Here is a 16,742-nt window from a genome sequence, read left to right as displayed (position 1 = left end):
CGGCATATAAGAAGCATGCTTTTTGATGAATATTCCTTTCAATCATAGCTCTGCCTTATTCCTTGATTTAAGCACTAGACATTTATGACCAAAATGCAAAATAGCTATATTTGTATTGATTGTTATTATCTTTATCTATGTCATTATCTTTATCCACAGCTCTCAGGAAAGTCCCCTGGATCAAACAGGGAGTCATAAACAAAAGGTTAGATGGAAAATTTTGAAGTACAGATACCAGCTTTTTCTGACTTTTTTCCACTTTTATTGCCTAAGATTTATCAGGAGAAAATATGAACATCATTTCACAAGTTCAAAATTATGTATAAAACATTGAATGTCACCTTTTTCCTCCACTCTCACCCTCTTTAACCTGTTTTTAGCTCAGTTGAGACCAAAGGGTGGGGCTTCCTGTCACAGAGTGTCAGCTGAGCAGGGTTTCTTGGCTGAGCTGATTGGTTGTAGGAGCTGAACCATCCGGACAAGTCATGACACTCACCACCCAGGGTTTGCTATGTATCTTGTGAATATTTTCCAGAATCAAGACAGAGTCATGAAAAGGCTAGTGGACACTGTGCTGGGGCTTTTGTTTGCCCAGATTTGCTGTGAGTTGGGGCTGCCCCAAGGGGAATCTGAAGGAATGAGCAGCTTCTCTTTTGTTGAAGGAGGGAAAGGAGCTGACAAGTCCTGCAGACTTTCTACCCTTATGGGGTTGGAGGTGTACTTTCCGGGTTTTGCAGGAGCTCTGTGACCCTCACCTGTGACTGTTTCTCTCCTTCTCATCAGGTGTGAGCGGGATGGATGTGATGCAGAGTCCCCCAGCCCTGAGTCTCCAGGAGGGAGCCAGCTCTACTCTGCGGTGTAATTTCTCCACCTTGGCAGACAATGTGCAGTGGTATCTTCAGAACCCTGGGGGCTGCCTCATCCACCTGTTTTACGTTCCTTCAGGGACAAAGCAGGATGGAAGATTAAACGCCACCACAGTCCCTACAGAGCGCCGCAGCTCCCTGCACATTTCCTCTTCACAGACCACAGACTCGGGCACTTACTTCTGTGCTGTGCAGCACAGTGCTCCCCAGGCACCTGCAGCCTCTACACAAACCCTCCACGGGCTCAGCCCCTCCTCCAGCCACAGTCACACCGTGAGGCCACCACAGGGCATTTGCAGTGTTTAATGTTACTCACCTACATCAGTACAGTTTTAACCACAGATACTTTTTGGCCCTACAGATTATGGACTTTGGTCTTTATCTTCCCTTCTCAATCTGTGTCTCCTTCTGCACTAGACACTTCTAACTGGGAACCAGCAGAGTAGTTGATAAGAGGATAGAATTAAAATAAATATTTAACCACATCTTCCCAGGTGGCTCAGTGGTAAAGAATCTGCTTACCAATGCAGGAGATGCAGGAGACATGGGTTTGGCCCCTGGGTGGGGAAGATCCTCTGGAGGAGGAAATGGTAACCCATTCCAGTATTCTTAGGAAACACTGGGAAATCTCATGGACAGAAGAGCCTGGCAGGCTAACAGTCCATGGGGTCTCAAAGAGTTGGACATGGCTGAATGACAAAGCATGCTTGCTAAACTCAAAAACGTTAAAAAGTGAAAGGAATTAAGTGAAATCACTCCAATAAAGATATTATCCAGCTTAGTTGCCTTCTCCAGAATGTTCAAGTCTGCCTCACCATGAAGTGTTCCAACAGACAACTGCAAATATTTACATGCCATCCTACTACTGTGGAAAGCAAACAAAAAATGTTTGCTCAATGTTTAATATGAACTTGATAAGATAAAAAAATGAATTCTCTTTTAATTCTGGGTTGAAGAAGTATGAAATCAATTTTGCTGGTTACAGTCATGATCTTGGTTGGTTGGTTCCTTCTAGAGGCTTTAAGGAAGAATCCATTTCCTTGTGTTTTTCTAGCTTCTGGAGGTCATTTGGATTCCTTGGGTCATAGCCCTTCCTTGAATCACTGCAACCTCTTACTTCTACCACCTCAGCTCCTTTCTCTTCTGGAGTCAAATACTCTTCTGCTTCTAAGGTGTAGGAAATAAGTAAACAAACAGAAACTCATTTAATAGTGTTGGGAGACCAGGGGAGCTCTCATACTCTGTGAAGATAACAGGATTAAAGGGCAGAAGAAAGATGCCACCTCTGTTCCAGGCAAACACTGGGCCAGTGAAAAACCATGGTTTCTGTTCACTTTGTGTGTGTGTGTATGAGGGAGTGTGTGTGTGTGTGTGTGTGTGTGTGTGTGTGCAGGGGCCCCTCTTGTTGCTAGCACTGTTTCTAGAGTGCGTGGGCTCAGCAGTTGCAGCACATAGGCTCTCTAGTTATGGTACACGGGCTTAGTTGCCTGGTGGCCTGTGGGATCTTAAGTCCCTACCAGGGATTCAAAGGCATGCCCTGGATTGGAAAGCAGATTCTTAAGCACTAGACCACCAGGGACATCCCAATGTAAACAAATGTAAATGTCTGTTTACAGTAGCCCTCCCAACTTCCTTTTCTTTTCTCTTGTCCTGTGGGGACTTACATGAGGCTTGCCATGGTTGCAGACCGCAAATTGCAATCCTTTGCTGATCCCAAATAAACTCATCTTTCTAGAGAAATATCTGATAGTCTTTTTTGTGTGTTTTTCATGTCAGCAAAGGATGCATGGTTATGTATAGGACCTACCCAGATAATCCAGAATAATTCATATCAAGATCCTTCAACTAATCCCACACCCAAGCCCTACTTTGCCACATTTTAATCTAATTAAAACTTTTAAAATGGAAACGTAGTTGACTTACAACACTATATTAGTTTCAGATGTACAGCATAGTCATTTGATATTTTTGATAAATTACATACCATACAAAATTACTTTAAAATATTGATCATATTTCCTTTGGTGTACATTACTTATAACTTATTTAATAAAATTATGATTTGTTTATTTTATGACTGAGAGTGTGTGCCTCTTCATTCCTTCGCTAGTTCACTCCCACACTCACTCCTCTCCCATCCAGTGACCACTGGTTGTTTCATTGTGTCTGTGAGTCTGTTTCTCTTTTATTTTTTTATTTTGTTTTTCAGATTCCACATATATGTATTAAAACATACGGTTTATTTGTCTCACTCTGACTTATTTCAATAAGTATAATACCCTCTGGGTCTATCCATGTTGTCCCAAATGGCAAGATTTTACTTTTTTATGGTGATATTTCACTATTTCTATCTATATGGCTCTATCTATCTGTCTATCATCTATCTCTTCTTTATCCATTCATCTGTGATACGAATGAGCACAGAGATGTCTTCAGTATCTTGACTATCATGTAATGTTTCTGTGAGCACTGGGGCGACTATATATTTTTGAACTAGCTCTTTTGTTCTCTCTGGATAAACACCCAGGAGTGAAGTTCTGGATCATGGAGTAGTTCTATTTTTAATTTTTTTAAAAAAATTGTCAGTCATTTTGCTGTTATCTTTCCCACCACAGTCTCCAAAACCAGATGGGATCCCAGTCTCTATCTCTCCCCCCCAAAAGGTGCTGCCTCCTTTCCGAGCAACTGAGGAAGGATAAGACTCCAGGTCGCAGGCATCATTCCACTTTTAATCTGGGGAGTGCAGAGCGGGGAGAATCTCCATACTGCTTTCCACAGAGGCTGCACCAATTTGTATTACTATCAACAGTGCACAGAGATTCCCTGTTCTCCACATCCTCACCAACCCTTGTTATTTCTTGCCTTTTTGATGACAGCCCTAGTAAGGTGATTTGCTCATTTGTTTTTCTGATTTGCATTTTACTGATAACTGAAGATATTGAGCATCTTTTCATGTGCCTGTTGGCCATCTGTATACCTTTTTTGGTAAAACAGGTCCTCTGCCTAATTTAAAATAAGATTATGTTTTTGATTAAATGTATAAGTTCTTTATATATTTTGGATATTAAATCCTTGTCTACATGTTGTTTGCAAATATCTTTTCCTTTTTTCAGATTTCCTTTTCTTTGTGTTAATGGTTTTCTTCTCTGTGCAAGAGTTTAGTTTTATTATAAAAAAATATTATAAAGATGAATGTCACAGAGCATACTGTCTATATTTTCTTTTAGGAGTTTTATGATTTCAGCTGTTACATTTTAGTCTTTAAAACATTCTGAGTTATTTTTATTCATGCTGTGAGAAAAATTTCTAGTTTCATTCTTTTACATGTAGCTGTTTAGTTTGCTCAAAACCTACTTATTAAAGAATCTGTCTTTGCCCCCACTGTATATTCTTGCCTCTTTTGTCATAGATTGATTGATCATAGGTGTATGGGTTTATTTTGGTTCTATTTTGTCCCATTTATCTATGTCTGTTTTTGTGCCAGTGCCATACAATTTTGGATTACTATGACTGTGTAGCATATTTTCACGTCAGAGAGTGCAGTATTTTCAACTTTGTTCTTTTTTCTCAAAATTGCTTCAGCTGTTGCGGTCTTCTACAGTACCATACAAATTTTAGGATTATTTTTTCTAGCTCTATGGAAAATGCCATGGGTAATTTGATGAGGGTTGCATTGAATCTGTAGATTGCTTTGGGTGTATGGATATTTTAGCAATATTAACTCTTCCAGTCCATGAACACGAGATATCTTTCTATTTATTTGTATTGTCTTAACTCATTTTTACCAATTCTTACAGTTCTCAAAGTACAGGTCTTTCAATTCCTTTGTTGAAATTATTGCTAATTATTTTATTCTCTTAGATTCAATTGTAAATTGGATGTTTTCTTAAATTCTTTTTCTTATAATTCATTATTAGTATATAGAAATGCAAAAGATTTCTACATATTAATTTCATACTCTGCAACTTTACTGAGCTTTACTTTCATTTATTTTTCCTAACAGCTTTTTGATGGTAACTTCTGATTTTCTATACACAGCATCATGTCATTTGCAAATAGTGGCAGTTTCTTTCTTCACACTTGGATGCCTTTTCTTTCTTTCTCATATCTGATTGCTATGGCTGGGACTCCCAGTACTATGTTAAATAGAGGTGGTGAGATTTGCAGACCTGTCTGTTTAAGGTCTTAGAAAAAAAGCTTTCATTTTTTAAAACAATTGATTGTGATGTTAGTTGTTGGTTTGTCATAAATAACCTTCACTATTTTGAAGTACTTTTTCCCCATATCAAGTTTATTGAGAGCTTTTATCATGAGTGGATATTGAATTTTGTCAAATGCTTTTCCTGCATCTACTGAAGTAATTATGTGGTTTTTATCTTTCATCCTGTTGTTGCGGTATATCACATTGATTGATCTGAGGATACTGAATCATCCTTGCATACCTGGAATAAATCCTAGATGATCATGATGTAGGATTACAAAGAGTCTTTTTAGAATAGTTCTAGTTCACTTGCTTATTGTTTCATTCTGTTGGGGTCTTAAATATTTCTTTGCAGTTGCTGTCTCAATAATAGATTCAATAAATAGTGCAAAAACAAAAACAAGCTAAACTCATGTCATCAGTGTGCAGACAAAAATAAAAAGACAGCAGTATTAAGTGTGTATTAAGCAGTATTAATTTAGAATCTATTTAAAGACATGATCTCTTCAGTATAAAGGACTCTTCTTGATTTGATGTTGACATTATGGGAAGAAAGACAGCTCCTTACACTGATTCAGTCTGAGGGTCAATATTTCAGCAAGGCAAAATCTCCTTCTGTCTCAAGAAATCACTGGTTCAAGATGAAGACTTGGTTACTTATTTCAGTGCTCTGATTGATGTTCATAGGTGATGAACATGAATTTTTAAGAAGTTATATACATTTTTTCTGGGTAACTTCTTTCTATGGCCACAAAGGGGCAATGCTGCTTCAGAGGTTACTGTAATGCTTGTCCCACAAACATATATTCTTCAAGTAGCCATGAAGGATCCCTTAAAAATCTGCTAAATTATTATCTCCTATTATGGTTCTGTTTACATCTATCAATCATGTATGAATGTATGTATGTTTCTATCTATTCATCCATCTACCTAGGTAGTATCTATGTATACTGTAGTCTAATAGTTTGAAAATATGGCTTTGAAAATCAACACTTCTCTTAATGGTGCATGTTGTCCTCAAGGATATGGCCACATGTAGCTTCTCTAACATAAATGTATACCACGCTTAGTTAATCTGTGCCTGGAGTTCAGTCCTCCATCTTTATGGGAAATGTAGTAGTGGTGTAAGTTCCAGTTCAAGTATTGCCTCCATTAAAACTGTTACCTGGCTGAGTCGAGAAGCAGAGTTTATTACTTTTTTCTTTGTCATATCATAGAGATACACATTTCTCCTTAGTAGCTTTTATCTGATTGTACTTGAGTATTGGGCCTCAGTTGACTGAAGATGGGAATGTCTCTTTCCTTCTTGAGATCCAAGAATTGAATATTAAGTAGTCACTTAGGAGCACTCATTAAATATATATTGAGATGCATTCATGAATGAATAAATGAAAAAGAAAACATATAAGATGTCTAATAAACAATAAAAGTTCCCCTTAGAATGATGGGGTAGATGGGATTAGACTGAGGAATGGGAACTTTTATTATTTCTCATGTTGGACTGTAATGATGTTTTCTTTGATTGAATTTGAGATGACATCAAATACAGAGACAAAATTTTGGGCTTCAAAACATGTGCTCCTTATTTACTTTAACTTTACAAATAGATGGGGAAACAGTGGAAATACTGGCAGACTTTATTTTGGGGGGCTCCCAAATCACTGCAGATGGTGACTGCAGCCATGAAATTAAAAGATGCTTACTCCTTGGGAGAAAAGTTATGACCAACCTAGACAGAATTTAAAAATCAGAGACATTACTTTGCCAACAAAGGTCCATCTAGCCAAGGCTAGATGGTTTTCCCAGTCGTTATGTATGGATGCGAGAGTTGGAGTATAAAGAAAGCTGAGTGCCCAAGAATTGATGGTTTTGAACTGTGGTGTTGGTGAAAACTCTTGAGAGTCCCTTGTACTTCAAGGAGATCCAACCAGTCCATTCTAAAGGAAATCAGTCCTGAATATTCATTGGAAGGACTGATGTTGATGCTGAAACTCCAATACTTTGGCCGCCTGATGCAAAGAACTGACTCATTTGAAAAGACCCTGATTCTGGGAAAGATTGAGGGCAGGAGGAGAAGGAGACAACAGAGGATAAGGTGGTTGGATGGCATCACCAACTCAATGGACATGAGTTTGAGTGATCTCCAGAAGTTGGTGATGGACAGGGAGGCCTGGTGTGCTGCAGTCCATGGGGTCGCAATAAGCTAGACATGACTGAGTGACTGAACTGATATCTTCAATGGACTTTAATCTGTATTTGTAATTAAAAAAAGAGAAACGCTCATCTTGTGATTTCATGGGAGTCCCTCTCTTCTCCCTTGTAAAGTAATGTAATCCCTGTTAAGGCATCAAGCTGTCCTGCTACATGATTTTTAACCTCTTGGGAATGTGAAGGAAAAGAAGATGAGGAATAGAGGAGAGAAATTCTAAACCAAGCATATTCCATGTGTAAGGAGGGGATTGCTGCTTTTCAATGAAAGTAATTTTGAGCGAGTCTAAGATAGAGAAAGTTGAGACGTGCTTGCGTTGAAAAAAAAAATAGCTTTAGTTGAAAGTACTTGTAAGAAGGTGGGGCCTCTTGAAAGAATTAAAGCTGATGTGAATCTTAAGTCAGAGTTCTAGCTGGCTGAGGAGACCAGAAGAAGAATCTGAGCTGTCACTGAACTTTGGTGCCAGGAACAATGGACAAGATATTGGAAGCATCATTCTTAATTCTGTGTCTTCAAGTAGACTGTGAGTTATGATGGAGAAACCCTAAGATATCTCATAATTTAGGGGAATGAGAAAATTGGAGTATGGACAAATTCATGCAGATAGAAACTTTAAGAAGGAAATATTAGTTTGTGGGCCTAATGATTTTTTATCTCTTTAATCAGGGATGAGTGGACAACAGAAGGAAAAAAGTAACCAAGAGCAGGTGAAACAGAGCCCTCAACCTTTGACAGTCCAGGAAGGAGAGATTTCCATTCTGAACTGTAGTTATGAGAAGAGTGCTTTTGACTACTTCCCATGGTATCGGCAATATCCTGGTAAAGGCCCTGAATTCTTGATAGCCATACGTTCAGTTGTGAAGGAAATGAAGGATGGAAGACTCACAATTTTCCTCAATAAGAGTGCCAAACAGCTCTCATTGCACATTGCAACTTCCCAGCTTGGAGACTCAGCCACCTACTTCTGTGTAGCAAGTGCACAGTGCTCCCCAGACACCTGCAGCCTGTACCCAAACCTGCAGCCAAGGCTCCAGACACTTCATCCTGAAGTGCAGATGAAATATACACACAGACACACACAGTTTGTTTGTGCATAAGTCTTAATATAAGAAAACTGAAATTATACAGAATTTATTCTTTCCACCAAAATGCAGTTGATACATAAAATCAATTGTGAAAAGATACTTCTAAAAACTCCCAAACATTTGGAATTTTGGCACTAAATTTAAAACAACTCATATGTATGTATAAGAAGCAATTACAATGACTATTAAATAGTATTTGAAAGAAAATTTAGAGAGAACACAAACATATACATATGTATGAGGCACAGCTAAAATAATACATACAGGGAAATTTATCTTTTTAAAGTACTTTATAAAGTGCTGCACTCAATATGCCAGCAAATTTGGAAAACTCAGCAGTGGCCACAGGACTGGAAAAGGTCAGTTTTCACTCCAATCCCAAAGAAAGGCAATGCCAAAGAATGCTCAAACTACCACACAATTGCACTCATCTCACACGCTAGTAAAGTGATGCTTAAAATTCTCCAAGCCAGGCTTTAGCAATACATGAAATGTGAACTTCCAGATGTTCTAGCTGGTTTTAGAAAAGGCAGAGGAACCAGAGATCAAATTGCCAACATCTGCTGGATCATCTAAAAAGCAAGAGAGTTCCAGAAAAACATCTATTTCTGCTTTATTGACTATGCCAAAGCCTTTCACTGTGTGGATCACAAGAAACTGTGGACAATTCTAAAAGAGATGGGAATACCAGACCACCTGACCTGCCTCTTGAGAAACCTGTTTGCAGGTCAGGAAGCAACAGTTAGAACTGGGCATGGAACAACAGACTGGTTCCAAATAGGAAAAGGAGTACGTCAAGGCTGTATATTGTCACCCTGCTTATTTAACTTATGTGCAGAGTACATCATGACAAATGCTGGGCTGGAAGAAGCACAAGCTGGAATCAAGATTGCTGGGAGAAATATCAATAACCTCAGATATGCAGATGACACCACCCTTATGGCAGAAAGTGAAGAAGAACTAAAGAGCCTCTTGATGAAAGTGAAAGAGGAGAGTTAAAAAGTTGGCTTAAAGCTCAACATTCAGAAAACTAAGAGCATGGCCTCCAGTCCCATTATTTCATAGCAAATAGACGAGGAAACAGTGGAAACAGTGCTTACTTTATTTTTCTGGGCTCTAAAATCACTGCAGATGGTGATTGCAGCCATGAAATTAAAAGACGCTTACTCCTTGAAAGAAAAGTTATGAGCAACCCAGACAGCATATTGAAAAGCAGAGACATTACTTTGCCAACAAAGGTCTGTCTAGTCAAGGCTATGGTTTTTCCAGTGGTCATGTATGGATGTGAGAGTTGGGCTACAAAGAAAGCTGAGCGAAGAATTGATGCTTTTGAATTGTGGTGTTGGAGAAGACTCTTGAAAGTCCCTTGGACTGCAAGGAGGTCCAACCAGTCTATCCTAAAGGAGATCAGTCCTGGGTGTTCACTGGAAGGACTGATGTTGAAGCTGAAACTCCAATATTTTGGCCTCCTGATGCAAAGAGCTAACTCATTTGGGAAGACCCTGATTCTGGGAAGGATTGAGGGCGGAAAGAGAAAGGGACAACAGAGGATGAGATGGTTGGATGCCATCACTGACTCGATGGATATGGATTTGGGTGGACTCCGGGAGTTGGTGATGGACAGGGAGGCCTGGTGTGCTGCGGTTCATGGGGTCACAAGGAGTCGGATACGACTGAGCGACTGTACTGAATTGAACTGATTACCAAAGAAAAAAGGTTGAAAAAAAATTAACCTTTCAACAAAAGAAGATAAAAAAGAACAAATAAGACCCAATATAATCTAAAAGGAGGATAAAATTAAAAATTCAGATTGGTGAACTCTAAAGCAAACAATAGAAATAACTGTTAAATATAGTTAATTTTCTTAATATGATTAATAACTTTGATCTATTCCTAGCTAGAATTATCAAGGGAATAATCAATATAATAAAAGAAAACATGAATTATACACATGAGAAAATCATATGCAGATTCTGCAGTGTGAAAATGGTAACAAAGCAATATTATTAATAAATTTATGCCGCTGGGTAACACTATAGAAGTAGACTCACAAACGGAGAAAGCTGATTAATAAACTGATCTGTTTCTAGGTAGAAGTATCAAGGGGAAAAAAGGCAAAAGCATAAATTATGAATATAAGGAATGAAAAAGTAAATCATGCTATAGATGCTAAAAGGATAATTAAAAAATCATTGGCAAGTTCATGTCGCTGAGTAAGAGTATAAAAGTCAACCCATACAAGTGGGGAAAATTGATTTTTCTGACAAAGGTGCAAAGACAATTGAACAGAGGACAGTTTTATCAGGAAATGATACTGGGACAATTGGATATTTATACGCAAATAATTGGAACTTGGCCTAAATCTCACACTTTTTATAAAACATTGAAGTCAGTCTCAAAATGGATCATACATTCAAATCTAAAACTATAAATATTTTAGAAGAAACCATAAGAAAGAATCTTTATAAAGTAGGGTTAGGCAAAAAGATTCTTGACCTGACACCAGAAGCACAATTCATAAAAAATCTTAGATTTCATTAAAATGAAAAACGATTGCTCTGTGAAAGTTATTATTAAGAGAATGAAAAAGACAAACCACTGAATGGCAGGAAATGTTTGCAGACTATATTTCCATCAAAACAGTGGTATTCAGAACACAATGGACTCCTAAACTCAACAGGAAGAAAACGAACAATCCAGTTGAAAAATGAACAGAAGACTAACACAGGTGCTTTACCAAAGAGGATATGTAGTAGGGATAAAAGCATATAAATAAGTATATGAGCAAATGTTCAACATCAATAGCCGTTAGGGAATGTAAAATAGAGACACAATGAGATAGCACTCCACGACTGTCATAAAGGCTAAAACTAAAAGTATTGACAATACCAAGTTCTGGCAACGGTGCAGAGAAACTGGATCACTCATGCATTGCTGGTGGGTGAATGGTACAGTCATTCTAGAATACGGTACATCAGTTTCGCATAAACTTAAATATCCACTTTCCTTATAACTCAGCAATCACACTTGTGGTATTAATGCTTGAGAAATAAAACAAACTTATGTTCATACAAAAATCTGTAGATGAATATTCATGGTGGCTCTATTTGTGACGGCCCCAAACTGGAAACATCTTCAGTGGGTAAGCTGATGGATAAACAGACATATTATTTATAGATCTTCCTCAACTTATGATGGAGTTATGTTCTAATAAGCCATTGTAAGTTGAAAATATCGTATTAAGGAGAAAAAAGCATTTACTACATCTAACCCTCTGAACATCTTATTTTAGCCTAGCTTAGCTTAAACATGCTCAATAGTTACAATTAACTTACAGTTGGGAAAAATCATCTAACACAAAGTTTATTTTATAGTAAAGTATAGAAAAATCTCATATAAATTATTGACTGCTGAGCTGAGAGTGAAAAATATAAAGGTTGTAGGGTACAGAAAGGCTGTTTATGCTCCTGATTCTGGGGCTGACTAGAAGCTCAGCTCACTCCCAGCATCACCTGAAAATATCATGCTACATGGTGCTAGCCCAGCAAAAGATCAAAATTCAAAGTATGCTCTCAACCAAATGCATATGGCTTTCTCACCACCATAAAGTTAATAAGCACAAGTCAAACCATCCTTAGTTGGGAAGTCTGTAGTGATTAAAAGTGACAGACTACTGAGACATGCAATCAGCTAGATTGACCTCAGGAGTGTTATGCTGAGTGGAAAAAAAGTCTATCTCAGAAGGCTACTTGATGTATAACACTTATTGGATAGTATGGTTATGATCCATAATGATTCCATACATGAGGTATGATTCTACTTACATGACATTCTTAAAAGGAAAAATATAGAAATGAAAAGGAGATCAGTAGTTGCCAGGGGTGATCAGGGATTGCAGGGGTGAGGACGTGTGCAAAGGGACATTTTTTAGAGTGATGGGACAGTTCTGTATTGTGATTTCTGTGACAGTTACAAGAACCCACACATGTGATAAAATTTCATAAAGTTATGCATCAAAAAAGTGCCTGTAAAATCAGAGTAAGTTCTGTGTTTTGATAAAAATTTATCAGTATCAATTTCCTTATATTTCTATCTGTATTCTGTTAATATATGTATTTCATTTTATCATGCTATTGCCTAGGCTGCTGTGGGCATCCATGGTCTCTTCTACTTAGTTATAAATAATTGCAAACCAGGGCATTGGCTGCCTGTCCACACTCCGAGGTGAAATGAGACAGAGGAGTAGACATCTCAACTAAATGCACACTTTCATTCCTGCATCCCTAGTTACCTTGTCCTAAAATTAAAGGACTGGCACCATTTCAGAGAATTTGTCTGTAATTCCCTTTCTATTTGTCTATCTACCTTTGACTATTTTATGTTAATTCTTCTATTAAAACAATGAAACCAGATGGAAGATTGATTGTTACATTCTACATGATCTGGTAACAGTATACAGAACTTCAGTCACCAGCTTCTGTGGTACTGACAGGTACTAAGCGTCTGCAGCCTGTAAGTACCAAGTTTGGCAGGAGTGCATTAGAGCGTTGTGTCACAGAAAGCTCTGGCATGCTTCTATTGACTTTATTTCACAAAGAGAAAAATAATGAGCCACTAACAAGTGAGACTGAACTCTTTGGGCCAATGACATAGAAAACGTGATATGAGGACAACTCTAGGACACATGGTCTAAGAAGCATGATTCTACTTTGGGAGGCAGCAGGTCTGAATATCCTGATCCTTCTCAAAGTCTAATAAGTAAGACTCAACGTCAGCCTTACAGCTGGAAGACTCCACAAACTACTCTTGTGCAGTCTGGGAACTCACAGTGCTTGAAGTAACGGGAAAAGCTGTACAAAAAATGTTTTATTCCTGTTATAATTTCATAACACATAGATAATGGAATAGATTCAGAAAGTCAGAAGGACTGATTTGTTATTGTTTGATCTTGAAGTAACTTATTTACAGGAAAATCTAACTAGAGCCCTAGAACCCAGTAAACAAGAGATATATTAACTATTTGGATAAGATTGCCTTTCATTAAAAAAGATGAAGGTCTATGAGCTTCTTAAAAGAGTCATTAGACACTGAATGGAGGAAAGTTGGCATAGGCTAAATGATGACCAGTTAATAGATTATAAGAAGGGTTCATGGCATATACTAAATTATGTTCTAAATGGGCTGGTAAAGTTATTCTGCTGATTAATTACCAATGTATGTCAACTTGTTTATTCTTCAGTTCTGCTCAGCTCAAACCTTTCATGAGAATTGCTTTTTTCAGGTCCCTTTCAGATACTGCATAGGTCATTAGTGATCAGGTAATTCATGACCCGAGAAAGACAAGTAGACAAAATAAAGGTCCGTGGTGAGTGAGACTTTTTGTCATCTGTGCACAGACCACGTGGTGTACAAGCATGACAACTCCCACTTCCTGTTCGGGGGAGTCACACAGGTATTGGGTACTATGTATTTGGGCTGCCAGGTACTCAAAGACACTGAACTCTCATCTTGAGGCAGAACTGAGCACATTCGTGCAGGGGATTCCATGCCTCATGCTGCTCTCCAGTTTGCCCTGGGTGCTCCTGGCCGTCACCTTCTCTGGTAAGGATGCTTGCAAACATGGGTGTGAGTGTTCAGGGTGAAAGGCCTGCACACAGGCACGTGGTGATTCACAGGGACGTGGGGAGGAAAGGAGGATCGGAGGAAAGCATATCTATTATGATTTCAGTTTGGGTTTTCTTTGGGTCTCAAATTAGTCTAATTCCTACATTATTTTGTTCACTACTTCAGCTCAGTTTTCTGATTTTTTCCACAGGATCTGGTATGGCCCAGAAAGTTACCCAAGACCAGCCATACATAACCAGTCAAATAGGGCAATCTGTCATTCTGAACTGTCGGTATGAAGTAAGTTGGAGCGGGTACACGCACTACCTTTTTTGGTATAAGCAGCTTCCCAGTGGAGAGATGACTTTCCTTATTCATCAGGAATCTTCTGGCCCGAATGCAAGGAATGGCCGCTACTCTGTAAACTTTCAGAGAGCACAGAACTCCATCAGCCTCACCATTTCAGCCTTACAGCCGGAAGACTCTGCAACATACTTTTGTGCAGTCTGGGAACTCACAGTGCTTAAAGTAATGAGAAAAGCTGTACAAAAACCCCAGAGCTTAATAAGAGAGAGACCCCCTGCTGCAGGACCCCAGCTGAAATGCACACATGCAGACCTCAGACAAGAAATGGTAGTCCTGTGGTTGCTTCATCTGTGGTCTGGATCAGAAGATTTAATTTTAAACAAAAGCTCCTTCCATGTCATTTGGAAACAGGTGTCCAGAGTAACTTTCTACTAATACTTTCTCGGTCTTGAATTTTTGACTTTATTTTTTTAATTTAAATTTATTTATTTTAATTGGAGGCTAATTACTTTACAACATTGTATTGGTTCTGCCACACATCAACGTGAATCCACCACGGGCGTACACGTGTTCCCCATCCTGAACCCCCCTCCCACCTTCCTCCCTGTACCATAAAACAATCATATGGAACATGCGTTGTCTAAAGTTGAATACTTGCTCCATAATACATCAAAGTGGCAGCTTCACCTAAAGACCCTCACATGGCAAACATGGGTCTAGTCATAGTTATCTGGAATCATCATGAAAATCATTCCCTTAGTCCTTTCCTCTTAGACTTTGTGTCACTGAAGTTACAATCAGAAAAGCGGAACCACTAGTGGTGTCGAATAGGAGATCAGTTATTGAGATTAGAACTCAGGCTATTGCTAGAGCTAGAGGAGTCTATACAAAGCTGCTATCTTTTTATCTGGTGTTGAGACTGAATTCACTGTTAGCCAGCAAGAGTAACATTTGAGGGAAAGATGGGTGTAGACAAAAGCATGGATGAACTGTGACTCATAAGGACATACTAGAACCATGAGGATAATGGAACCCGCATAACACACTAAAGCTTGTCTCTGACCTCCTTTAGTGTCTCACAAGAACAAGTGACCTTGAGGAGAAGAGTGTCACCTGCTGTTATGCTACATGCATACTTGGCCCAAGACAACAGAAGATTTGGAGATCTGGTGGGAGGCGGAAGAGCTCTGTGTCACCAGTAAGATGACGTAGTTGATCAGCAGCAACTTGTGTGAGTTGCCACAGTGCCTGGAGCCCTGCACCAGCCAGCAGAATATAAAAATATGGCTACCTCCTGACAAGTGCCTTCCAAATCGATTTCTAGATAGTTAGGCTGGAGCAGTACAAAGTTACTGCAATAGCTTAACTATTTAATTGATTTGTTAACTAGGCATCCATCAGTACCTCTTTTAACAACACAACTTTGTCATAAAGTCAACAGGAAAACTATTCTTCCTGCTGATATGATGCAATAATTCCTCATTCAACCAATATAAGTTAACTCCCTTCTGCAAAATTATACCAAGTTCATTTATCCATTTTTTGAGGTGATGTTCTTTCCTCTTCTAGCTGAATCACACTCTTGCATTGAAACCTGTATCTTAATAACTGAGATACAATGAGATATAAGATTAACTTATATTAGCACATTGTATGTTACTGCAGGCAAGCAAATGAGACAGGGGATTTAAAAATAATTAATGTATGCATAAATATATTCATATCAAAATGAAAAACATTAATAACATTTTACTTTTTTGTTACTGAAAATGACCACATAATTGTCGCTGGTATTTATAACTACTTCTGTTACCCATTCCATAACCTATTTGCTCATAGGAAGCACCTCCACTCACTGCTGTATTGACTTGCTCTACAACAAGGTCCTTATTCAGGAGCAATGTTACGTGAAATGCCATAAAGATGAATAAGGAATTCTGCAAGTGGGCCATCGTGGTTTTGGCAGAAGTTTGCAAGGCATTGAAGAAGAATCCCGGGGTCTATTTAAGTGGAAATAATCTTGCCAATAAACACGGAAAAGTGATATATTGTATTCTGGGAAACATCATTTGAATGATACCTGTTTTCTTATCAGAAGCAATAGCAGTCACCAAAAGAAAGCAGTTCTACAGTTCTTAAAGAAAACAAACAAAACTTTCAAGCTAGCTTCTTATGAACATGAAAATGTATTTTTAAATAGTCTTTGTTAAAAAAATAACTGCCAAGAGGATAGAAAGTCAATTCCAGACTGGTAGACCATATTTGCAATGCATATTTCTAAAAAAGAACTCAAGTGTAGGATATATGAAAAGCTCATAAATCAAAAAGAAAAGAAGATAGTTAAACAGAATGGAGAAATCTTGGAGACCAATTTAGAAATATCATATCCAATAGCCAGTAAACAGACAAAAATGACCTTGATTTTATTATTCATTAGGGAAATCAAAATAATACCTACCTCCTCTGGGTGT

The 16,742-nt window shown here is 38.3% G+C and overlaps 3 gene segments (V, D, J or C); all 3 read left to right on the top strand.

The window, feature by feature from the left end:
• Positions 1 to 550: 550 nt before the first annotated feature.
• Positions 551 to 1,172, top strand: LOC128054740 (T cell receptor alpha variable 22-like). The segment is given in 2 exon segments: positions 551 to 602; positions 784 to 1,172. Coding segments are annotated over 2 exon segments (441 nt in total).
• A 6,575-nt stretch (positions 1,173 to 7,747) lies between these two features.
• LOC128054738 (T cell receptor alpha variable 23/delta variable 6-like) lies at positions 7,748 to 8,373 on the top strand. The segment is given in 2 exon segments: positions 7,748 to 7,799; positions 7,943 to 8,373. Coding segments are annotated over 2 exon segments (483 nt in total).
• Positions 8,374 to 13,913: 5,540 nt separating this feature from the next.
• LOC128054737 (T cell receptor delta variable 1-like) lies at positions 13,914 to 16,202 on the top strand. The segment is given in 4 exon segments: positions 13,914 to 13,962; positions 14,177 to 14,493; positions 15,418 to 15,469; positions 16,111 to 16,202. Coding segments are annotated over 4 exon segments (510 nt in total).
• The last annotated feature ends 540 nt before the right edge of the window (positions 16,203 to 16,742 follow it).

This window comes from Budorcas taxicolor, chromosome 10 (genome assembly GCF_023091745.1).
Source record: "Budorcas taxicolor isolate Tak-1 chromosome 10, Takin1.1, whole genome shotgun sequence".
NCBI classification, from domain to species: Eukaryota; Metazoa; Chordata; class Mammalia; order Artiodactyla; family Bovidae; genus Budorcas; species Budorcas taxicolor.
Note: the sequence above shows the minus strand (reverse complement) of the source record. Positions and strands in the feature narration are given on the sequence as shown.